Raw genomic sequence first — 24,820 nt, forward strand, 5'->3', positions numbered from 1 at the left:
TGATCAGTGCGGTTTGATGTTGTTGGTTGCTGGGTTTCCGGTGTTGACGTTGCCACCATATACTTTGTCTTGCCTTCATTGATGTGCAGCCCAAGATCTCGCACCAATCGCCGCCTGCTCGATCTGGATGAAGGCAGTTTGTACGTCTCGGGTAGTTCTTCCCATGATATCGATATTGTCAGCATAGGCCAGTAGTTGGGTGGACTTGAAGAGGATCGTACCTCTTGCATTTACCTCAGCATCACGGATCACTTTTCGAGGGCCAGGTTAAAGAGGACGCATGATAGGGCACCCCCTTGTCGTAGACCGTTGTTGATGTCGAATGGTCTTGAGAGTGATCCTGCTGCTTTTATCTGGCCTCGCACATTGGTCAGGGTCAGCCTAGTCAGTCTTATCAATTTCGTCGGGATACCGAATTTTCTCAAGGCCGTGTACAGTTTTACCCTGGCTATGCTATCATAGGCGGCTTTAAAGTCGATGAATAGATGGTGTAACTGGTGTCCATATTCCAACAGTTTTTCCATCGCTTGCCGCAGAGAGAAAATTTGATCTGTTGCTGATTTTCCTGGAGTGAAGCCTCTTTGGAATGGGCGACTGATGTTGTGGGCGTATGGGGCTATCCGGCCTGGCAAGATAGCGGTGAATATCTTATAGATGGTACTCAGCAACGTGATACCTCTATAATTGCTGCACTGTGTGATATCTCCCTTTTTATGTATGAGACAGATAATGCCTCGTTGCCAAACGTCAGGCATTGATTCGCTGTCCCATACCTTGAGCAAAAGTTGATGAACCACTTAGTGTAACTGGTCGCCTCCATATTTAAACAATTCGGCTCTAATTCTTCGCTGAGTCTAAAAGTCCATCAGAAGAATATCATAGTTGGGCGTACAACCGTGAAAAGAATTTTAATGACATCTCGTATGCAGCACACCGAGCTTGTCTCTCCATCCGATCTCCTCCTATTTAGATACATGTATTTACTTTTATCCTCTAGAGGAACTATAGAAATCAGAATATTAAAATTTTAATCATTCTTGAAGCAGCTACAAAGGCAATCAGATTCATTCGATGTTTCGCATAGTCAGGTGTCAAAGCGACACGTGCTGCAGACGATTTATCCCTAAAGCAGCTTGGTTTTAGACCAGGGAGATCCATAATGAATGCTGCCGTGTAGCTAGTGGATATGGTTTATCGAGCTGAGACGTGCTGTCGTTGATTTCCGTAAAATGGGCGTTTTTCCATGTACCAGTCTACCTCTTGTCGGAAATTGCTTCCTGCTCTAGGTTAACGGTGGGGGGGAGACAGCTTGAGAAGACTACGGGCTGAGTCGGGGATAATTGGTTACACAGACCATGTTCGGCGAATACGCACAAAGTAGGCTCAAGATTTCAACTTCACACAAGAAAGGAATACGTACTAAACCTGACTAAAAAGAAAAGGCCGACCCTGCTTCCCATGCTGGTCGGCGAAACGATTAGAGAGTCAGAATCTCGAAGAAGCTTTTAATAGCAAATAAAAGCAGTCGCAAGAGTTTCTTCCAATAAATATTTAAGTGACGTTGCGAGACGCGAGATCCAGTCAAGCGACGCGAAGCGGATGAGTTGTCTGGCAGGGAATACTTTCGATATAATGAACTCAGTTGACTGCTACGATTTTTCAGTTTTGGATTCTATCCACTTGTTAAAATGTTCAAATATATAATTGATTGTAATTGGCTGCCGCGTCGAGTAGCATAAATGGGGTCGTATCTTTACGGCGGTGAGGTATTGGCTAATACTCCTAGCAAGGGAATTTCTCGTAAACACCTTATATAACTATAGTGACGAGGTGCTTTGCAGCTGTGATTGTGATCGCCGGAGTGGTCCCCGTGGTCCTCCTTACCAAAAAAACGCAAGGTAATTTGCAAGCACAGGAGATAAGACTCAAGGGAGGTGATTGCTCGTGAACGGCAACATACACTAAATGAATGAATTGTCTATCTCTCTCTCGATTTAAGTGAACTGAGGAGGAGACTATCTTCTAAATGCTTGTGTTTCAATGGGCTAGTGGACGACGCCGACCACACCATTTTTTTTCTTGTGGAAGGTGCGATGAGAATAGTCAGTAACTCTATGCAGACGCAGGGGAGCTGCCTCTGGGCAACATTGTCGGAGAGATGCTAAGAAGCGTTGGCAAATGAAGCCGTGTTGCAAATCATGTTCTTCTCCTTACGAAGAAAATTGAGCTAGACTGTCGGAGGAACGGAACCAGTATTATGCCTGATACCTTTCTATATGGTATGTGATTGGTACTTTTAGGCTGAATTTAAAGAGGTTTCCCGGTTAAGTTAAAAAAATTGTTAATATAAATATTATTATTTAGTTAATTTGAGCAGATATAGGAATAGGATGTATTTTGAGGCCAAGATTTCATATAGGTGCATCATCCTGTATCCGAAAATGAGCCCTATCTTACTTTTAGTTTGTATTTTTTGACCCTTCAATTCGGAACGCTTCTGTTCGCAAAATTACTAACTGTTTTATATAAAACCGTAAAAAATAAGCTTCGTCTGCAAAATAAGGTCTGGATAGTTGTATTCCACGTCATATGGGGTAAAAAGCAACGAAGCGGCATGAAAACCAAGCGGAAAAAGGTAGCAGAAAAGACGCTTTATAGATAAGAACCCATAGTTATGAGGCCTTAGGTGAAGGAAGATATAGAATTCAGAGTATTCGGTAAGATTGTTTACGATTAACTAGTCCATCACTCGAAAAGATCATGGTATGTTTGGGTGTGGTTGTCGGTAAGAGCGTGATTTAGTATTGATGCACTGACTTCAGATGTTTATATTACATTAGCTTCCAACAAAATCATTACAAGATTATCCTTACGAAACTTAAATTAAATCTTTTAGACTAGTAAGATCATTAGCTGAAGAGTTTTGCTCGTTTATCAGATATCAAATAGATACAAAGAGCACGTTTATACGAAAAACGACCTTCTTGAACCTTATTAATAATGCAAACGTATGGCCTCTGCTCATTCCCTAAAAATGACTTGAACAAACACAACTCACATTTGGGAGCAAGCAAACAACATACAAATATATGCATCGAAAGATTCGGTTTATGAAGAGGATTGAATGCCTTTGAAGGAACTGGAGAAAGGCAGCCTAGCTATGTAACCCGAAATTGAATCTTTTGTTAAGATATTTGAAAGGCACCACCACAATCCATCTGAAGAGTTGTCTTGTAAAATCGTTTTGGAACAACGAAACATTCCCATTAATATCATGGGCCACATAAGCCAAAAGGAATGCGTAGTCAACAGATAACCTTGCAAGCCATAGTTAGTTCCTCATAATACGTCCGTCCATTTGCTCAACAGTTGATAACGGTTGTCACTATATTTCATTTATTCTGAAATGTGTGAAAGCGGATGTGTACGCTCTTCGCATGTTGTATGTTTTTAAATATTACTGAATAAGGCTAAACAAAAACTTTGCGTGATTATTATATTTTCTAAGGAAGTTTATTCAGTTTTAAATTCTGACACGAAAGAAGATGATCGCTTCGTATAACTTCCATTCGGTTTGAAGTTGTTATATTTCCTAAAAAAACAAAAAAATGTCTAACGATACAAGTGGTCAGCTTGTAAGTTCGAAGCAATTTCCGATTCCCATTTATCTCCATTGCTCAACAACTTTTCCTTATTGTAGAGCAACTCTTCGTGGGTTTCAGTGGAGAATTCGAAATTGGGTCCTTCAACAATAGCATCAACTGGGCACGCTTCCTGAAATAAACAATGGACCTTAATAACCAGATTCCTAACAACATTTAAATAAAACGTACTTGACAAAATCCGCAATAGATGCATTTTGTCATATCGATATCATATCGGGTCGTCCTTCGACTGCCGTCAGCTCGTTCTTCAGCTTCAATAGTAATAGCCTGTGCCGGACAGATTGCTTCACACAATTTGCAGGCGATACAACGTTCTTCGCCACTTGGATAGCGACGCAGGGCATGTTCACCACGGAATCGTGGACTTAGCGGTCCCTTTTCAAATGGGTAGTTGATTGTCGCGGGTTCTTTGAAAATATGGGCAAGGGTTACACCGAATCCGCGCGCCAGTTCAGTCCAGAACATTGTTTGCGCTGCACGGTCTGTGATATCTTTAAATTCCATGCTTGGCTCCTCATTGTTGACGTATATATAACCCTTTTCTGGTTTCACTAACTCACGAGATGCAAAAGTGCGAACTGCTTGTTGGAACGTTGCTCGGTTGCCTGGAATTGAAAAAAACATTTACTGTTTAATTGCATTCTATTTTTTTCAAATAATATTCAGGGCGAGGTTTACTTAATTTATAAATGACGTAAGTCGAATTAACATTTTAGTGGTACCCCGACTATCTAACCCCGTTTTACGGTGTTACGCGCTTCGTTTTTTTGAACGCCGCGCGGGGAGTTGCTCGCATTGCTTCAATTTGTAGCGCCCATTTTCAATAATGGATAAAACCACCTCAAATGGCAGCGCCCTTAGAGTAAATCTATGGTATAATAAGGACTTCGTTTGCGATATCCGGCCGACTGTACACTTTACTTTCTAATGGAATGAAGAACCGAACCGAACGGAAGTGGATAATCTGCACTAGCCAGCGGCTATCCGTCTTCGACACGATATCCAGCATAGATCGCACTGAATTGAGACCAATCGCTTGTCAACGTGTACGAACTTAGGAAGCCTCTAATTGCCACAAACACAGCGCTGTAAGCTAAGGCGTTGGATGACGCAGAAGTAAAGGCGCACGAGGTGTTCTTAGACAGCATCGAGCCGCAATACTATATTTCGTTACGCCGTTCAAAGATACGTTTACGACATTGCTGCAAAATCAAGATATCCCGAAGAATTACAAACTCGACAAACTGCGTCGAACCATCGATGTTGACATTGTGCCCCCGGTTGACGGCCTTTATATCGAGGTTATCAGGAAGTAGAGAGGGCTACGGACGATCGCTAACGCTGTTGTTGATGATTATGAAGTTCCCCATTGACCACTGGGATACATTGGCTGTATCCATTATCGTGGCAAAACTGATCGAGTTAAATCGTTATCCAGCGTCTTTGGGCAGCCAATTTACATTAGAATATGTCTCTTTTAGATACCACGTCGTGAACATGGCTCATTTTTCGTAATGACCGAATTAACTGCGCGTTCTACGATGGTTAGGCATGGTGCCCGGCTGCATAGTGGCAGGCTTGTGTTGCGGTCACATCGCACATTTATATGGCCTTCATTGCACTACACACGCTGCAAAACACTTTACCACAAGGCGGTACTACAATTCCCAGGTTGGGGCTGAACTCGACACTTTTTCTGGAAGCTTTTTATTTGAAGCTTGCTCAACTTGATGAGAAGCCTCCGATCATCGTGACATCAGTAGCTATCTTTCTTGTACTGGCAGTTTCTTCATACTGAGGAATTGGCAAGACGGTTATCTGGAGCAGAGTTCCAGGCACCCTGGCAACACCCGCTTGATGAGCTCTAGTCCAGTCCGCCCGCCCCCTTTCACCTCATATCTGGATGATCACGAATTGCTTTTCTTGACACAAAGCTGTCACACGACCAGCACTTTCCGATCATCTTGCAGAAGGCCGGCGCTTTCGCTCAGCCTCTCATCCAGCAGCCGCATTTCACCAGTTTTTATAGTGCGGTGCAACTCATGCTACAGACACTCCCCAGTGCTAATGTGCCCTGCAGGTAGTACGTACAATCAGTCATCGCTGCGCCATATGCTGCCGCCATAGGAGAAGACAAAAGATGGCCTCGCTTCAGCGCAGCAAGTGTCACTAGGCTCTTTCTTTCCATAGCTGTGGGGGTCGATTACTGTGGGATATTTTCTCTTCGCATTGGCATTAGCTAGCCAGATATTATAGCATATTTGATGATCATTTTTATGATATTATGGCTACATCGCTACTTCAGCAGGTTCTAAGGTACATCCTTAACATTTGAAAGCTCCAGCGTACAGGCCATGTAGAGGCTATGTACGTTAGGAGAATTCCGAGGCCTCTACTCAAAGGTAAAATGGAAGGCAAAGAAGGAAAGGACCAGGACCCGTCTTGCCGCGTTGACTGAGGTCTATGCCCTAGCATTTCCCGAGGTTTAAAACTCAACATGATCATTTTGTTTTCAACGACATTGGATGCATTTTCTTGGTCGGTCTGCCGCGGGACCTATCACCCAGAGAGACCAGGTAGGATTTAGAATAACGGAGTGCTCCAACTATATTTTATTTATCTCTTTCCCTGATGTCAGCATTTCATTTTTGTTTTAGTTAGGATAGCACAAATACGTTGCCTCAAACCCTCTCAGGTGTCCAGGTGGCTTGAGACTAGCATGCTATGTAAATAACATGATCGGCTTGTGCTCTTGAATTCCCTCCTGCACAGGATTTGGTGTACTTTCAGCACCCCTTGATGGTAAGCATTTATGCGGCGGAAAGCGGGGGAATAAACCGTAGGTACAAGCTCAAAAAACTTCCGTTTTATTCCAAATATTTAAAAAAGTAAACAAAAAAGATCGAAAGAAGGAGGCTGACCAGGTAGACCGAGCAGCCGAATTCGCATTCAAGTCCCAGCCTAGCAGACAGAAGTTTAGTGCGAGCGCTCCGTTGTTCCCGACCTGCAGACACACAGCGGAAACCTAATATAGGTCCGCAAATCAGCGAAGTCTCCAAAGAAAACCCGACGACACGGCTTGCCGCCAGGAACACAGTTGCAGATCGAACACGAGCAGATAACACCAGCCCGATAGCTCCGTCGACGACTGCCAGGGTGCCAGAATCAGGAGAACATTCCCGGAAAGAAGCAACAAATTAGTTTGAGCACAGTTACACTTTAAATTTGATTGTCCTTTTTTGTTATTGTTGTATTATTGAAGTAAACACGTCAGGCCGCAAGAGTCGGTACTACCTTTTTCTCTTCCGCAAAAACATAAATGTTCTTCTTCTTGACTCTTTCGTTCTGCTCTTTTCTGCACTCGTTCCGCTTGCGTATTTTTGATATCTTGTGGGTTGTTCGCTCATGATGTCCACTAGAACAGAGCCAAGTTCTTCGATAGGTGGCATGGCCGCCGTTTTGTGTAGGAGCCCGGAAGCGTGGTTCCTCCAGCTTGAGGTCCAATTCACTTTGGCCGTTGTCAAAATGGAAACTATTCGCTTCAATCACGAGCTGGCCGGGATGAGGGCACAGTTGAACTTGTCTCCGACGTTCTCGAGGGCTGCTCTTACAAAAGACTAAAAGAGTAGCTAGTAAAGCGCCTGCCAGTAAGTGAGACGGCTAAACAACTACCTACTAACAGAACTAACGCCAGGTGACCGTGCACCAACCCAAATGTGTGAAATGAAGCAGTGGGGTGGTGATAAAGTCGGCACCGAGTTGCTACAGTCAGAGTTGGCAGAGGCCGTCGGTGGTGTGCGTTCGGGAAGTAGGACTAGATCCTTCGGTAAGTACGGGGCATGCTAGGTCGCCGAAAAAACTAAGAAATGTACCAGCCCCTGAAACTTTTCTCCAGACAAAAACTAGGCTTGCCAGGAGTTCTTCCTACCTGATCGATACAGGTACTGAAGTCTTGGTTTTTCCCGTATCCCGGCATCATAATTTAATACCGCAATCTTTGCACGGACCTATAGGCAGGTAGATTTGAGGGACTTCGATGAGCGTTTTCTTGGCGCTTCATTAACGCGAACATCAGCATTAGTGTATCTACATAGCAGATCCTTCATCGACCCCAACACTTCCCTTAATAAATAATAATAATAGTTGACGCAACAATCCATGTTTCCAGGGCTTTGAAGTGTGTTAGAGCACTGTTCACAGCTGAGTCGACTGGTATCCCACATCCAGTCCCGATAACAAATTAGATCAAAACTTGACTTAAATCATCAAGAAGAATCTCATCCTGCTCACCCAGCACTTTTTCTATCGTTTTGAAGACGTTGCCAACACATGTATCCACGCAATTTTTCAAAAATACCGCAACATCACTACCGAACGTAGCCCCTTCGAGCCCGTTAAGCATGATGTTCAGCACCACATCAACACTACTCGTAATTTCTGAAGTGTATACATTACCACTGCAATAGTTCGCAGTTGCGCAAAAAGAGCTCGAATAACTTCTTAAGCAGGTTTTTTGCAGACCTTCAGACAGTTGTTGTTCTTCGCCACTTCGCATGGTCCCTAAACTCAATGGCGAATGGAGACCTTGAGACAACAACTAACGGCTAAATGGTCAGACGATTCCAGACCGGTACCCCATCCCACACATCCACGATTTTGCGCACTCTATCGCAAACTGCCGTATTTTCTCGACCTTCGACTTAGTCAAGGCATATAATCAAATTCCTGTAGCTCCCGAAGACATTTCGAAACGGCAATATGCACACTTTTCGAGTTTCCTACCTTCGGCTCAACATCCAGTATATATTCCGGCCGATTTCGGAAAGAAAGTATTTCGCGTCGTTCACGATTTAGCGAGGCCCTCTTTGGAGAATGGATTACACCCTTTGGGGTACTGACAATTGTAATAACCGACCAGAGAATGCAGTTTGAGTACTTCCTTTTCTCACAGTTCGGAAAACTCCTCTACTCTAAACCCCACCGGACAACCGCAGTCCAATTCGATGCTTGAAAGGTGGCACAGAACGCTGAAGGCCGCCATAATGGCTCAAGACCCGTCTTGGTCCGTACTGGAAAACGAGAAAATGGGAGTTTTAAGGCACTGGTGGACAAGATTGAGCGACGCATTTGGAGTAAAGCGCAATCCTTTTTCACTGGTGATCGCAACCTGAGAAAGGGCTACCTTTTACTTGATTTGGGCTTGTGCAAGGACAGTGCTCAAAGGCGGGAGGGATGAAGAGGACTGTGGGATTACGGGGCATGGATTGTGGAGCCTAACTGGTAGAAGGAGGGACCTTAATTCAGGCGAGAAGTTAGTGTTTGCAGATATCACATTTTGTACAGCCTAATTAATGTTGATTGACTTAACCTAGACTAGGTAAAGAAAAATAATACGCGAAGATTGACTGCCGGAACATTGGCCCTACGCGGTTAGCCTCTGTGAAAATCCGGGGAGAGCTTTGTTAAAAGGAGGGGATGAAAGAGGAAGGGAAGGCGTGATGGTTGAGAGGAGAATTACTGTTCGAGAGGAGAGCCAGTCCTGACACGTAGTACCTCTACTCGGGTAACGAGGCATTACGAGCGAGATTTTTTATCAGTGGGTTAGGGTGGGACAGCCACTTCTTCAGCCTGACGCGCCACAGTTTGTTCATATGTGAAATTCTGGGGCAATTCCTGCAGAGGTCGAACTGGAGAGATTTTTTTAAAATTCTAGGATGGCGAGACGTTCACTGATGGCAGGCGCACACTTCCGTAGGACAAAGTTAGAGATACCGTCGGGGGCCGAGGATTTTTTATTGTTGAATCGGGTGATTGCAAGCGACTACTTCTACGGAGGTAAAGAAGGAGGCGAATGGGGCTATTTTGACTATATCAACCGGGCAGTTGGGGAAAACGGGGCAAAGGTGAGAGCTCAACCTTCCATCGTTGACAGTTGTGGCGACCACCGAATTCCAGATGGGGTCCGCTGGCGATTTGGCTCTGAATAAGTGGCTGAAGTATTCTACGCAAGTAGATATTTTTTCCTCAGGGGAGTGAAACTGGAGGTTACCTATTTTGATCGGGTAATAGTTGACGTTAAGAGAAGATTTTTTCCTTCCAGCAAATCGATTAATTTTTGGGAAAACTTGTGGGCCAGGTTTGAGGGATTTGAGGAGTTTCTTGTAAGATGCATTCAGTTCGGACCGAATAGCTCCATCGATTTCGTTAGACAGGTCACTGGATGATCTTGGAGGGGAGAAGGTAATCAGCGTTGCATCTGTTCCGTAACCGATGAAATAATTGCTTCCTGCGCTGCATTAATCTGCTTCTATCGCGGACTAAGAGGAGGGTTGAGGGGGAAAGGCACCCGTATTTGTAGTAACCAGGCTCTGCGTTTTTGCCAATTGTAGTTTCGGAGGTAGAGTTGACTCTCCAGATGTATGTGTCTAGCTCAACACAACAGAGTGAATGCGCCATTTGTCCAGGGGAGGACCCAGTGCACTGGATAATTCGCGTTGGAAATCGTGCCAGTTTGTCAGATTAAAGGATCTGCATTTATCCAGATGATGGAGTGAAGGAAGAATTTGCTGTAGATGCAGAGAGAGCCTGAGGGCATGTTGGTCGGAGTGGGAAGCTAAGGAAGAGAAGCTAGTGACACATGCTGAAAGATTGGACGAGATTATAAAGCCGTATAGGATCACTCTCAAGACCATTCGACATCAACAACGGTCTACGACAAGGGGATGCCCTATCATGCGTCCTCTTTAACCTGCCCCTCGAGAAAGTGATCCGTGATGCTGAGGTAAATGGAAGAGATACAATCTTCTTTAAGTCCACCCAACTACTGGCCTGTGCTGACGATATCGACATCAGGGGAAGAACGACCCGAGACGTACAAACTGCTTTCATCCAGATCGAGCAGGCAGTGCGAGATCTTGGGCTGCACATCAACGAAGGCAAGACAAAGTATATGGTGGCAACGTCAGCACCTAAAACCAACCAACGAACAACATCAAACCGCACTGGTCAAACGGGAAGAATAAAGATAATAGACTACAACTTTAAGACCGTTGATAATTTCTCCTATCTAGGGTCGAAAATCATAATTGATAACAGCTACGATCATGAAATCAGCGCACGGTTGTTGTCAGCCAACAGAGCCTATTTCAGCTTACAAAAACTGTTCCGCTCGAAACGTCTCACCATAGGATCAAAGCTCTTACTGTACAAGACAATGATCTTGCCAGTCCTCATGTATTCCTCGGAAACTTGGGTTCTTAGCAAGAAAAATTGCGAATTCTTGGCCGCGTTCGAGAGAAGAATCCTCCCAAGAATTTTTGACCCCCTAAATGAGGATGGACGATTCCGTAGCCTACACAATGACGAAATCTATGAGCGATACCATGGCGGTCCGGTTGTGGATAAAATCCGGCTCAATAGGTTACGGTGGGCTGGTCACTTAATCCGTATGGATGCGGATGATCCCACCCGGAAAGTCTATAAGGGCAATATTGATGGTAGAAAAAGAAGACGAGTCAGACCCTGCCTAAGATAGAGCAACGACGTAGGTCAGGACGCCAGACAGCTTTTAGGGAAATCGAATTGGTGGACCTCGGCGCAAAACCGGGATGTCTGGAGTTCCTTATTAAAGCAGGCCTAGACTGGATACCGGTTGTTGCGCCGTTGATGATGATGATAGGGAAGAAAACCCAAGAGGATAAAATGGCACTCCAGCGTTAATGACGTCCGTGCTAAGGGATGGTCCTGACTGAAACCAATCGAAGAGCACTTTGCCGTTTTCGTTGTTAACTGAGTCGCCACAAGATACGTGTGTCGCGTTGGGGTCAACGCCGAGGATGAAGGGGTCGAAATTGGCCCAGAGTTGGGACAGAATGGTTACAATGATGTAAACGTCGAATAAAGCTTCGCTCTAACAAACGCAAAAATCAACTCTTAGAAACGCGATTCCAGATTTCGAAGTTTGGTCGGTTAAGATTACGCTATGAAAGGCAAAATTGAGCAGCATCTCAATACCTAAGTGGTTTCTATATTTTCCAATTGCAAGGCAAAATGTTTCAGACAATCCAAGTAAATCAAACTCAAGCAAGAAAGACCGGCATAGACAGTGCATAATCCGCGAATAAAATCCATTGCAGTATGATTGCGAGTCAGTACAACTTAATCCGCTTAGGTTTTTTCTAAATTTCATAGGGAATATCTTCCCCTGCCCATCAAACTCACAATATTCAGGACTAATTGATGACATAAGATGTCATAACCTCAATAACATTGTTTTGAATCGCATTTTATCAAGCTTCAGCAAATTTCACCAGTTTTCCATTAATTGTAGAAAAACGTTACTAACCCAATCTGGCCAGCGAGAATAACTTCACAGTTGACATCTTAAGAGAATTAGTCGAAACTGGCTCCAAACACTACGCGGCACAAGATCCACCGACTACGACTCGATATTGTTCCTTCCAACAACTTTGACAGTCCAATTTGACAATCAGCTTGTTGGACGGATTCTTCGTTGTGCTTTTCTCGTTACGTTACCCACCCTGGAGGTTTGTTTATGTATTTTGACAGCTCGAATCGCCACATTGAAAGCATCCAAGTAAAATGCAACTTAACGAAACTTAAGTCGGCGCGTCAAAAGTGCAAGTGGAAAAATGGCGCCGTCCTCTACATGTTGAAGTTTTTAAAGTGTATTTTTTCGTGACGCGTTTTCTGTTCAATCCACTGGATTTTCTTCCAATTTGTATAGTTTACATTCAAGCCACTAGTATGTCCGATCGTTTCGTGCCGAAAGCTGTGTATATTCTAATTCAGTTTCGTGTATTTTGATGGTTTTCATGACGACAATCTAGTTTAGCCGGATAGTGTTGATTTATCTCCCGCCGCGGTTTCCGTGCAAGATTGCACGGTCCGCGAAAAGCTGTAACAGTGGCAGGAATCATGGAAACGTTGGCGGCCACCGTCAAAGACGATTTATTCGCGAACGTGAAGTATATTGCATACGGAAATTTGGATGAAGATGTGAGCAAGTGTTCCTTTAATTAGTTTTCACTTTGGTTAATTGTCCAGAATGCAGTAACGAGGGTGGGATTGCCCCGCTCGCAGGTATTCAGTGACTGATACGGAAGCCTGATTGCAACTAGGAGCGCCTTCTTGAATGAAAGTTTCAATCCTTTGGCAATATTTTGATGGAAACGTGATTGGTGCCCAATTAGGAGTGAGATTTATGTTTTTGCATTATCATAACCTCTGCGTGGCCAGTGTGTTTGGTTCCATTACTGAGCTCAATAGGCTCGATGTGGGGGAAATGGAAGCCGAAGCATGATGTAGCAGGTCTTGCTTGGATGATGTGAGCCGAAATGGAGAGAATTCTACTTGGACTGGTCAGAGTGAAGTGCTTGACTTTAAGAATTGCAGGATTAGTGCCTCGCGAGCCTTCCATTCGCTGTAGAATTGCATAAGGTCATGCAATCTAGCCATTCATCCTAAAAAAAAGTTGTGAGTCTAACCAGCCCAAAAGCTGCTTTTCCCCGAATTCTAGTAGCCTTATTGACTGGATATGCTCCTTTGCATATTAGTTCCGCTGAAGGAGCTCATTGGTAACTTTCGGTTAAGATCTAAGTGTTCGGCACGAACAAGACGTCGAAAGTGTCTGTGGATCAATTTCCTTCTCCAGAACTTTCTGAAACGTCTCTTGAAATGTTTAGTTTAATTTCTGCCCGGGGCATAGCACGACTGTGAAGAAATGTTCGCCACTCCCAGGTCGAAACTTGCCGAACTTGAAATCCCGAAGTGAATAATGAATTTTTGAATTATTTTGAGGTTGAAGAAGGCGTGGTATCAGGGGAATCACCTGTTGTGTAACTGCGGATGAGACGGTTATTCACTTCCGGGGGAGAAGGAGGTTTTCAGACGGTTTTAATCATATTTCTGTAAGGAAATGATGTTATTAGGGTGGCTTGAAACAATACGGTGACAATTTCTATTCACCTATCATCGCCTCTGCCCTGTGAGTTGGAGTTTGAGAATACACTCAAAGTATTCCCTGCTTGTCGTAAAGGAGAATAAAAGGAATGTAGGCTAGCAACCTGCAAATTTTGAAACTTTATTGCCATCGAAATGTCAACAACACATCGGATAGGGACTGACCTCACAGCTATGAACTTTGACTATCAAAACGATTTATGATTGGTTTCTGGGACGTGGGCGCAGTCCTCGATAACGGCATCCACACAGTCAGATTGTGCCTTAGTTTCAGCATCATCACACTTGACACTATGCAAGTGATAAGCTTACATCAGCGAGACAAACACAAGACGAACACAGACACTCATGACGACTGGGATTCGAATCCAGAGCGGCGATGTTGATAGGCCGACGCACAGTATATCTAATGGGCAGTACCCACACTAAAATGCCGCGATTTGCGAATGTGTTGCAGAAGCTTTTTCTTCTGCCTTTGTCCCGTTCACAAGCGGGGTCAGCAAGTCTTGATCGGTTTCGCCATTTAGCTCTATCAAATGCCTGATCTGGGTGCAATCTCGAGGCTTTTAAATCCCCGTCCAGCGTATCAAGCACCGTTGTTTAGGCCTGCCTTTTGGTCGTTTACCATCGACTTCGATGTTCAGACCAATCTTGTCAAGTGAATTCTCGTTAGCACGAATTGCGTGACCATACCATCGAAGGCGCCTCCCTCGCAGTTTTTCCACGGTAGGTGCCACTGCGGACTCGGGTCTGATCGCCCTAATTAGGCCTTTGGAGCATTCGCCTACTGCATCACGGCCGGCAAGTCAAAGTGAGTAAAGCGTCTCCCGGTGCCACCACTATGGAGGTTCTCCTCGGCCACTTGGTTTTGGTTTGGCCGACAGGGTTACCGCCCCGTCTTCCTCATCGTCACCTCTGAGCACTACATTTCGGATGTGATCAAAACGTATCACGCCACTAGTCCAACGCAACATCATCGTATCCATTATCGCAAGACGCCGTTCATTCTGTTTTATAGTCGGGCGAAACTCAGAACCATAGAGAGCCACAGGACAGACGACATTGCGGTAGATTTTAGATTTGAGACGCTGGTTGGTACGTCGATCACAAAGAACACCAGTTGTGGAATGCCACTTCATCCAGGTTGCGTTAATACGTGAAGCAATTTCATAATGCAGTTTTCCATTAGCTGATAGCGTTGACCCGAGGTATTTTAATCGCTCAGTTCTCGGAAGACCACTGCCGCTGACAGTGATTGTACCTGTTTCATGGGGATCGGTCGTCAAAAATTCAGTTTTGTTTAGATTCAATCTGAGACCGTGTTGCATGAGGCGATCATTCCATTGGACAAGCTGCGCGAGATAATTTTTGCTATCAGATGCTAGGAAAACATCTGCATAAAGCGTTGGATATCCCGTGTGACGGTGTCCATAACAAGAACAAAGAGGAGTGGTGAGAGGGCGCTTCCTTGATTAACACCAACAGAGACACGAAGCGGTTTTGATATACCCGCCATACTTCGAACTTTACTTTTCGGATCTTGGTAGAGCAATTGAACCTAGCGCACGAGTTTTTCTGGCTCTAAGTGTTGTCGTAGAGCATACCAGATGAGTTCGTGTGGCACACGATCAAACGATTTCTCTAGATCCAGAAATGGAATGTAAAGAGGGCGATGTTTCTCACTGTGTTTCTCCATGAGTAACCGTGCATCGTATATTGCGTCAGTAGTTCCGCAGTTTTTGACAAATCCGGCTTGATTCACCGTTATTTCAACGATTTCGCGAATACGGTTGTCAAGAATGCGTTCAAAAATCTTCATGGTATGGGAAAGTAACCGGATCGGGCGGTAATTTGAACATTCTGCTTATCTGTCCACATCAGAGAGGCTAAACAAGGACAAGGTATAATCTTCGCCAAATCGTATTGGTAAGAGAGGGATCGGTGAGCTTTTGCTATTCTGGTACTACTGCCGTGCCCCTACCCATCTAGCAAAAAGTAGTTTCACGTATTCACTTATGCATAGACAACAACTTGCCGATCTCACCCATACATTAGCAAGTCCGGGTTGTATGTCAAACAAAGTTGATCGGATTTTCGTTATATCTTGCTCATGCCAAGGGCAAAACCATTTGAAATCGTGCGTACCCGTTCTGATTTCATTTTTTGGGGGGCAAGGGTGAGTGTGGTAGCTGTCTAGTATCTACCTGTCGGCTGACGCTCTACCCCCTCCACCATCGTTCTTTTTAAGGGAAGTAAGATAGCGGGAGCCTGGAGAATAATCCTTTCTCTCTCTTGAGGCAATATGCTTTTATAATCTGAAAACCAAGCGGTAGCAGACGCGAATCCGTTGTCGGATTGTTTCGAACGGCTACTGCAAGACGCGCTCTCTTGCCCTGGAAGCCGGTTTCTGACAGACTTCTAACTGCAAGATTCCGGTCCAGGTTAAAGAGCATTATATTTGTACAATGCTATGCACCAACGGAAACTTCCGATATCGTGGAGAATGATGCTTTCTAAGAGCCATTACACGCAGTTCAGGGGAGGCTTCCTGAGGGGCACAAATTTAGCATCGTTCGCTTGTGTGAATCAGCTCTCGCCGATCGGATGGCAGATATCCTGATTAATTCGCATGAAAATATTGGTGAGCATTGGGCCGCTATCAAAAATGCTCATTTTCTCGGGCGTTACGTAGGTCGTCAGGCTCGTCCCGAAGGTACGTCACCAGGTCTAGCTAACGGTGGGATGAACCGATTTGATGAACGGGGGATTGGAGACTCCATTAACCACGGCGAACGATGACGATCGTGACAAAATGGAATATGTTATTTCGCCGCCCAGGGAAACAGAAGCTACTGCAGATATGAACGATTTCAGAATCGTATATCGCATTAGAAAAAAAATTTGGTCCAAATCTTTCCATGGTCCTAGGGAAGGTACTGTTGACTCCTCATTCACGGTGGCGAGCAACTAAAAAAGTGGACGGAAAACTTCAATACGGTCCTTAACCGTATTCCATCCGGCGAACTTCCGCATCTTGTTGATGAGAGGGGTGGACATTGGAACATGAGGTTACGAACTACCCCTCCAAATAAATAAGGATTAATATTGGTCATTAATTCACACAGAGTAGAGCCGCTCTTCTCTTCGCAAACCTATTCACCGCTCCTCCTACAATTCCGGTATATCTGGACATTCAAGAAAACATTCGTCTAACACAGGCGCAGATATTTGTTTGTCTGATATCCGAGGCTGACACAGACATCTACCTTCTTTCCTTTCAAGGACTTTCTTTCTTTTTTCCAATTCTTCAGGCTGGGAAATATCTTTCGAGCTTATATATTCATATTCCTAGAAAATCATCGTACGAATTTATTTGTATTCTTTTTTACGAATACAAATATGTCCAACACTGCTTGCAATAAGACTAGATCAGTACAACAGCAAACATAGGACTCCCACGGGAATCATGCACGACCTAAAAAATTACATTTGCATCACAACATCGATGAAGGTGTCTGCTGCTGCCGTCTTGAAAGTTGTTTCATTTTATTCGTTTGCCATTTCGGTCGGCATTCAGAAAAGGCATCCGAACCCCGGGAAAAGTACATAACGTACACCCAGGGAACCTGAAAAGAGAAGTTTTCATTGATTGCGTAATTAAAATCGAGTCAGAAATACAACCAAAATGATCGTTGGTTGTTCGCCTTTGGATTACCAGTGGCAAGAAGTGACACCTCAATCGGCCGAACAGCAACAACAAACGCAACATCAAGAGTTATAAAGTTTTAGTGAGCAAAATAATAATGGCTCCATTTATCTGTAATAGCAACTAAAATTGAAATTTCTCAAATAGTTTACATTAGCTTTCTCGTAGCAATATTGATTATTGAATGTGAACTTTCATCATTCTTCTTTTTCTTTAGCCTTTGTCCTGTTCACAAGTGGGGTCGGCTCGTCGTGATCGGTTGCCCCATTTTGTTTTATCAAAAGTCTGTTTTATTCAAACTCAGTCTGAAACTGTATTGAATGAGGCGGTTATTCCATATTTGTAAAAGTTGGTCGAGATCATTTTTGTTATGAAAACATCACCTGCTTAAAGCAGTGTGTAGGGCGCTGGACGTTGGATGTCCCGTGTGACGGTGTCCACAACCAGAACAAATAGGAGTGGTGAGAGAGCACCTTGATGAAAACCGAAATAGACATGAAGCAGTTTTGATACACGCGCCATATTTCGAACGTTACTTTTTGGATCATAGTAGAGCAATTGTAACACTTCTCTTATCGATTTGTTCCTTCCACTGGCACGGACATTCTGAGAATCCGAGACTTTTCATATAGAGTTGAAGAAGAAGATGATCGTTAAGATTCCAAAGAAGGGCACCCGTTTTGAGTGTGTCAGTTGGAGGGGTGTCTGCATCCTTCCTTCCGTAGCAAAGATAATAGTTAAAATAATCATGGAACGCATCAAAAAACATACCGAAAGTTTGATCGACAGAGAGCAGGCTGGTTTCCGCTCCGGATCCTCCTGCATTGACCACATCAACACCCTACGGATCATGCTGGAACAGTGCGCGGAATTTAGATCTTCGCTGTATCTGCTTTTCATCGAATATTAGAAAGCTTTCGATGGCGTGAACAGAGAATGTATCTGGAGTATTCTACGGAGGAGGTGCATTCCGGGAAAATTAATAGCTATTTTCAAAGCGACATACGATGGAGTAAAATGTTACGTGCTACATCGAGGTAGAATCTCAGAAGAATCAAAGAAGAAGCAGAGTTCGCCACGGTTGGCGAAACGATCCTTGAACCCCCTACACAGCCAGTCGGCAACAACAGCGGCGTGCCCGTCGGACGCGCTGACAACCGAAAAAAGCGCGCGAGCGGCCACGAGGCCCGTAAGCAAGCTGGACAAATAAGTAATTTTTCGAGTTATAAATTGTTAAACACACGGAACAAATCGGTCGATTTGGCGACTTCCACACAAAGTGAATAAAGAAAACTAAAAAACAAACTATGCGAGATAGAATATTTATGATATAGAAGTATTTGGTACTGTACACGAGATCGAGGCCAAGCAATTCGTGTGGCAGGCACACGAGCGATTTTACGTGTAGTGCGGATTGACATCGCACCCGGCCGAGCGCCCGCCCTTCCAAGGCCTAGGAAGTAGCAGTAGGAACAACAAACGTAACATCAACAGTTGTAATGGAAGAAATTCTAACGTCACCATTTAGCTGTAATAGCAACCAATGCTGAAATTCCTCAAATTGTTTACATTGGCTTTCTCGTATTGATTGTTATCTCGATTGATTACACAAACGATTTCATCATTCATGAACCTAAGGACTCAGTTCGCGTTGACGGGCGAGAGGACGGTCATTCGATATCCATCTCAAAGAATAAACGGTCAAGTAGTCGCAAATCGCGGTCCGCGTCGAATTTCGGCGTGTGTTGGAATCGTCGCTGGTTTGCAGATAGGTCTCTTAAATATACCAGCCCATTCACGTTTCTAGCAGTACAAAAAAACAGGTTCCCTAGTGGACGTCTACCCAAATAAAGGAACATCATCAACGGCGCAACAACCGGTATCCGGTCTAGGCCTGCCTTAATAAGGAACTCCAGACATCCCGGTTTTGCGCCGAGGTCCACCAATTCGATATCCATCTTTTTCTACCATAGATATTGATAAAGGAACATGTCGCCTAAAAATTACGACCACCTTTGCGGGCCCAATTTTCAGGTGGACACAGGCACGAAAGTCCCGGTTCTTCTCGTTGCCAGACTTAACAAATTGTTTCCGCAAGAGTTAAAATTAGCGGTAGCAAACTCTACGCCCATTAACATTAACAGCTAAAAGGAAGGAGACGTTAATTCATGGAAAAAAGGCACAACTTTGTGATTTGTTTGACGACATAGTTGAAATTTATTTATTAAAGTGATATATTGAGGTATGACATTGGAACAATATTGGGTAAAATGTTCATGAAGAAATATTGAAAAATAACGCAATGGCAGCCAATATTCGGAAGCGTCTGCGGAAAAAGTAGAATTGCGGTGCCTCTCATAACTCAGTGTTGGATCATCTGAAATCAAAAAATTAAAGTATAATACTTTCATTAGATGAGTATTTTCCTCAGGTAACTGGGAGAGTTTTTCGAAATTTTAATTTTTCACATTTTGAGAACTCTTTGAAATGAAAAATGCAATTTTTGCGGAAAATATTGGCTAATTTCTTACCTTGTAAATTATGTATAGAAATGGTATTCAAAATTTCTAAAGGTTGGCCGTAATTTTGCAGTTAAGAAAGGCACCGACTTTGAAAACGTGAGTTGTGGGAAAAACGCTTTAAAGTTTTGAACACTAAAAAATTGGAATAAAACGTTCATAAGCGAGTTGTATCGGGTTAACTCCCACTGAATCATCGATCCTTGTTCCACTACTGCTTCCTTCTCATGCCTTGCATAAAGATTAGTAAAGCAGAGGACCTTCATTGAAGAAAAATACTGCAATCTCAATGATGACAGAGGTTCCACTCAAGTGGTGAGATTTTCCATATAAATTGATTCGAACTCTCATCGTTGTTCTGAATAAAATCGCGGAAATATTGCTCCAGGAAGGTATCTTTGTTTAGATCTTCATTGATGGCATCGAAAACATCCTTTGGAGGAGCATTATACGTGTGTTTGAATGAATCCAATGGTTTAGGAGGTGTAACTTTTTGCCATTCGAACCACGAATCCGCGCTGAGTCATGTATGAGACGTGGTTGCCTAAACTGCTGTATCTTACTTAGTTTTACTCCGATTCATCCCTCACAATGTTCATGAAAGGTGCTCCAATCAAGAAACCGAATAATTTTTTTTTCAACAGGATGCACTTCTAGCCGTATTCGTCGATGCCTCAGACGTCACAAGCGCTTCTCTTCCCCAGATGTTGCAGAAGGACAACGCACTTCTTCAGAGCCTGCAGTTGGACTCCAAATGCATGTTCAAGGAGTTCTCTATTTTCGGCTCACCTTCTATCTTCTGCGAGATCTTCGAAAAGGGGCGTAGGCCATATCCGGCCGCTTTTCGTAAGAAAGTGTTTCGCTCCGCGGTATAAAGCCACTAGCTATGCTAGGGAGAAAGTAGAAGTATCCCCTGGTTGCTTTCACACTATACACTTCGACATTGGAGGACCCTTGCGAGACTCGCACGGCTTCAAGAATTGCCTCTAAAGGACACTAGAGCACAGTTATGTGCTGAGGCCCTCTCTCGAGAGCGGATTCCGCGCTTTAGGGAGCGCCAGGAGAGAACTACATACCAGCTACAGTTGAATGGGATACTGGAACGCTAGCATTGAATGCTGAAGGCCACCATTATGGTGCAAAACGGTCCCTCATGGCCGCAGATCTTGCCTTTTGTTTTACTTGATCTCCATACAGCCGCATGCGAAGAGTTTGCTGCCAGCCATGCTGTTACGGTGTACGGAGAGAACCCACGACTCCCCGGCGACCTAATCGTTGGCAATAGAGACGATCTTGAAGAGAACGAATTATTGCACCTGTTATGGGATGGCCGTCGATGTTTTCGTTGGCCAAACCTAGACATTTTTCGATATACTTCACTGACAATGCAGATTTTCTCGTTGGACTTTTGTGAAAAACATTAGATTATTAAAGCCATAATTAGGCAGTGTTAGATAGCACATTAATGTTCTTTTTCCGTAATTTTGCTCCATGCATAAAGAATATTGGGGAGATCATTAACATGGCGGCGATGATGTGTGCAATATCCTGTGCTTTAGTAGTATCTCTACCATGACATCTCAAAGAATTTCAATCCTGCTTACCTACGAACCTCAAAGCTATGCAGTGTCTGAATACCTGGCCTATGGTCATTTTTGGGCTATTTTTATGCCAGACGAAAAATACCTCTTTGTAAAGTTCCTCACTCTTGGTTCTTATTTTCTTTAAACAGTCAACTACTTCTGAATTTAAAACGGATTGAAATGAAAATGCAATTACGACCTTGCCTGAACTCTGTATTTATAAATAAGGAAATATTTCCGGGCCCGCTCTTGATATACATATAAGTCGCATTCCACGTGACCAAAGATTTCATAGACGCCAGCTGTTACATGCTTTGATAAGAATTGCTGATGTATCAAATAAGCAGGCTGCAATTGGAGACGCAATTGTGTGTAAAGTACAGAAAAGCGATAACGTAAAGGAATTAAGAGACTAGATTTAGATAATTGAGTCTGGAGCGTGAAATTAGATATTATACTGCAGTTCGATATATAATTGAATCTTGAATTTGATATGAATGCTCCGATTAGGTGTGTTTCCTTCGATGTTTTATGTTCCTCTTTTGGCTCGATGAGATCATAAAATGTCATTATCTTTGGTGATTTCTGTGATCATTTGGTTTAACTGGGAAATGACCGATTGGCAAAACATGTTACATGTTGTGATGTGTGATGTGGGAAGTTGTAATGTTTGCATCCCCTTCTCTAGTATCTGGCGATTTAAACTGACTGATTAGAGGTTGGGGTGTTATAAGGCAGTGATGAGTAAGTTGACTACTGCGGAACCAAGTGTTGTCTTGGCATTTATTTTTGTCGTATCTCCATCTGTTCTACTTTGAAGTCCCTGAAGGTTCTGCGGCTTCTGATTCTTTCTGAAATCAACCTTTTGGTTTATAACTTCTTCCAAACCGTCTTTGGAAGTTGATACGCAATTGTTAGTTGATGATATGATGATGATTGGTTTCGTATTCTGCGTCCATTGGATTGACTTCGATACGGTGTGGTGCCAAGCGATGAATTATCTTTTTGAGAGCCTCATCCATTATTTGTACTTCTACTAGCAGAACCCTTCTATCGATATCCTTAAGCACTCGCTGGCCACTAAAAGACAAGTACATAGTCCTCTTTTAAGCATATCATCGTACCAGTTTTCAATACTGTCAAATCATTTGGGTTTCTTGATATTGGTACCATAAGTTTCGAATTGAGTATTGCTTCTATTCATTTACGAGTTTTAAATTAGACAACTTGCGTGGAAATGCAATCAAATGCAGCGATATAGGTTTTTTGAGGAAGTTTTCTTCGAATTTGGTAGTGAATCCAAACGCGACTTCTCTGAGTCGACGTCAGCGGTTTCGTGGATTCAATACGATCTATCGGTAGATTGCCGCCGGAGCAAATAATGAATCGCTAAATAACTCTGCTATTGATGGTCTTTTCTCCTATCTTGGGTCGAAAATCACAACCGATAACAAAATCCGCGCACGGTTGTTGTCAGCCAACAGCCTCTTTCAGCTTCCAAAAACTGTTCCGCTCGAAACGTCTCACCATAGGGTCAAAGCTCTTACTATACAAGACTATGATCTTGCCAGTCCTCATGTATTCCTCGGAAACTTGGGTTCTTAGCAAGAAAAATTACGAACTCTTGGCCGCGTTCGAGAGAAGAATCCTCCGAAGAATTTTTAGCCCCCTACATGAGGATAGACGTTTCCGTAGCCTACATAACGACGAAATCTATGAGCGATACCATGACTGTCCGGTTGTGGATAAAATCCGGCTCAATAGGTTACGGTGGGCGGGTCACTTAATCCGTATGGATGAGGATGATCCCACCCGGAAAGTCTATAAGGGCAATATCTATGGTAGAAAAAGAAGACGAGGCCGTGCCAGAGATGGAACGATGGCGTAGGTCAGGACGCCAGACAGCTTTTAGGAATATCGAATTGGTGGACCTCGGCGCAAAACCGGGATGTCTGGAGTTCCTTATTAAAGCAGGCCTAGACCGGATACTGGTTGTTGCGCCGTTGATGATGATAATGATTGATGGCCTTGTTCTTCACAGGCCAAAACCGTTGCTTGGCCTTAGCTTATAATACAAACTGTCCGATAGGTGTCATACCTACTCTACGCTGCAATCGACAAAAGAAATTGCGGTGGTGATCGGTTAAGTCAAGTATCCTGAATTATCTATCTGCTCCGCTATTGTTAATAGATTTTTGTTTCTCTTCAAAATGACACAACACAAGATGATTTTTTATTGGCTGGCTAAGAGTGGTTTCTCTGGAGAGAATATCTGTCGAGTCACTTGACCTCACGTGACGCCACTGTCCTGGTAATGTTCGTTCGACAATTGATGATATAAGATTGATAACGAAAGTTTTATATGAGCACGATTGTGTATTGATCTACGCTAAAAGGGTTTGCGGGTCTGTCCAGAAACCGTGTGTTCTTATTTTTGAATACCAACTCTGTAGTCACCTTAAAAATTAGATACTTTGCCAAACTCGTTGCACATAATTCAAGGTGCGGAAGTGCTATGCACTGCTATAGTTTCGAACCCTTTGACTTTATGTATATCGCCCCGCCATAGGCTTATCTTATTGGGGAATACATGTCTTGCCAAATCCTCCCGAAATTCGTGGCATTTATTTTGAAATGTGGGATTTATGGCTACGTCCAATTTCTTTTTTTGCTTTATCAGTTGTTGTGCACTGATGTTTGGAGTAATTACTATGAGGGCGCGAGACGATGCTCCGCCTATGTATCTTTTCGTGTGGAAATTTCTTCAATTCTGTCCGTCTATTCCCTTTAGGAGTCCTTTTAACAGAACTGAATAAATCACACTTCAATTGTTTAACTTAAATTCAGTATTCTCTCCTCCACTCCCAAGAGGAGTTACCCCAACAAGCACATTGCCGATTATTTTGGTCCCCAGAGTATAAGCTCTCTCGACAGTTAAATACCGATCTGACACCGATATCCACCAATTGCTAGCAACTGTCTGGGATCTCAACCTATACTATTGCTACATCCTTTAAGGCACAGTTTTCTACGTTTTTTTCTAAATAGTTATTGGGCCTATAAATTTTCCGGGCTGGATCATTCTCACCCTTACGAGTTAGGTGACAGCTAGATGGTCGTAGCACCGCTCATAGATGTCTTCGTTATATAGACTACGAAATCGTTTATCCTCCTGTATGGAGACAGAAATTCTTGGGAGGATCCTTCTCTCGTACTCGGTTAAGAATTAGCAGTGCTATTTGGTTTCGTTATTTTCTTCGTTCTTGTTGTTGACGTTGTCACCATAGATTTTGTCTTGACTTCATTAATGTTCCGCCCATGATAAACCTGCACGATCTGGATAAAGTCAGTTTCTACATTTGGGGT

General features: G+C 43.6%; 2 protein-coding genes across 3 annotated transcripts in view; one reads left to right on the forward strand and one right to left on the reverse strand.

The window, feature by feature from the left end:
* Nucleotides 1–3,484: 3,484 nt before the first annotated feature.
* LOC119659160 (NADH-ubiquinone oxidoreductase subunit 8) lies at nt 3,485–12,170 on the reverse strand. Its single transcript, XM_038067110.1, has 3 exons — nt 12,010–12,170; nt 3,834–4,270; nt 3,485–3,774 (listed from the first exon to the last, which is right to left on the reverse strand). Exons 1-3 carry the CDS (start codon nt 12,044–12,046, stop codon nt 3,613–3,615), a joined length of 636 nt encoding a protein of 211 aa, XP_037923038.1. The 5' UTR covers nt 12,047–12,170; the 3' UTR covers nt 3,485–3,612.
* A 145-nt stretch (nt 12,171–12,315) lies between these two features.
* Nucleotides 12,316–24,820, forward strand: part of LOC119659071 (histone-lysine N-methyltransferase 2D) — a 29,639-nt gene continuing 17,134 nt past the window's right edge. For both annotated transcript variants that reach the window (XM_038066982.1, XM_038066983.1), the window contains exon 1: nt 12,316–12,683. In XM_038066982.1, coding sequence (XP_037922910.1) covers nt 12,603–12,683 — 81 coding nt within the window. In that variant the 5' untranslated portion in view covers nt 12,316–12,602. The remainder of the gene's footprint in view (nt 12,684–24,820) is intronic.

This window comes from Hermetia illucens, chromosome 6, assembly GCF_905115235.1.
Source record: "Hermetia illucens chromosome 6, iHerIll2.2.curated.20191125, whole genome shotgun sequence".
Classification (NCBI taxonomy): domain Eukaryota; kingdom Metazoa; phylum Arthropoda; class Insecta; order Diptera; family Stratiomyidae; genus Hermetia; species Hermetia illucens.

Coding starts and splice junctions, on each gene's coding strand:
- LOC119659160 (XM_038067110.1), bottom strand. CDS start 12,046: ATGTCAACTGTGAAGTTATTCTCGCTGGCCAGATTGG. Junction 4,271..12,009: donor ATTCTCGCTGGCCAGATTGG/GTTAGTAACGTT, acceptor TTTCAATTCCAG/GCAACCGAGCAACGTTCCAA. Junction 3,775..3,833: donor TCTATTGCGGATTTTGTCAA/GTACGTTTTATT, acceptor TGTTTATTTCAG/GAAGCGTGCCCAGTTGATGC.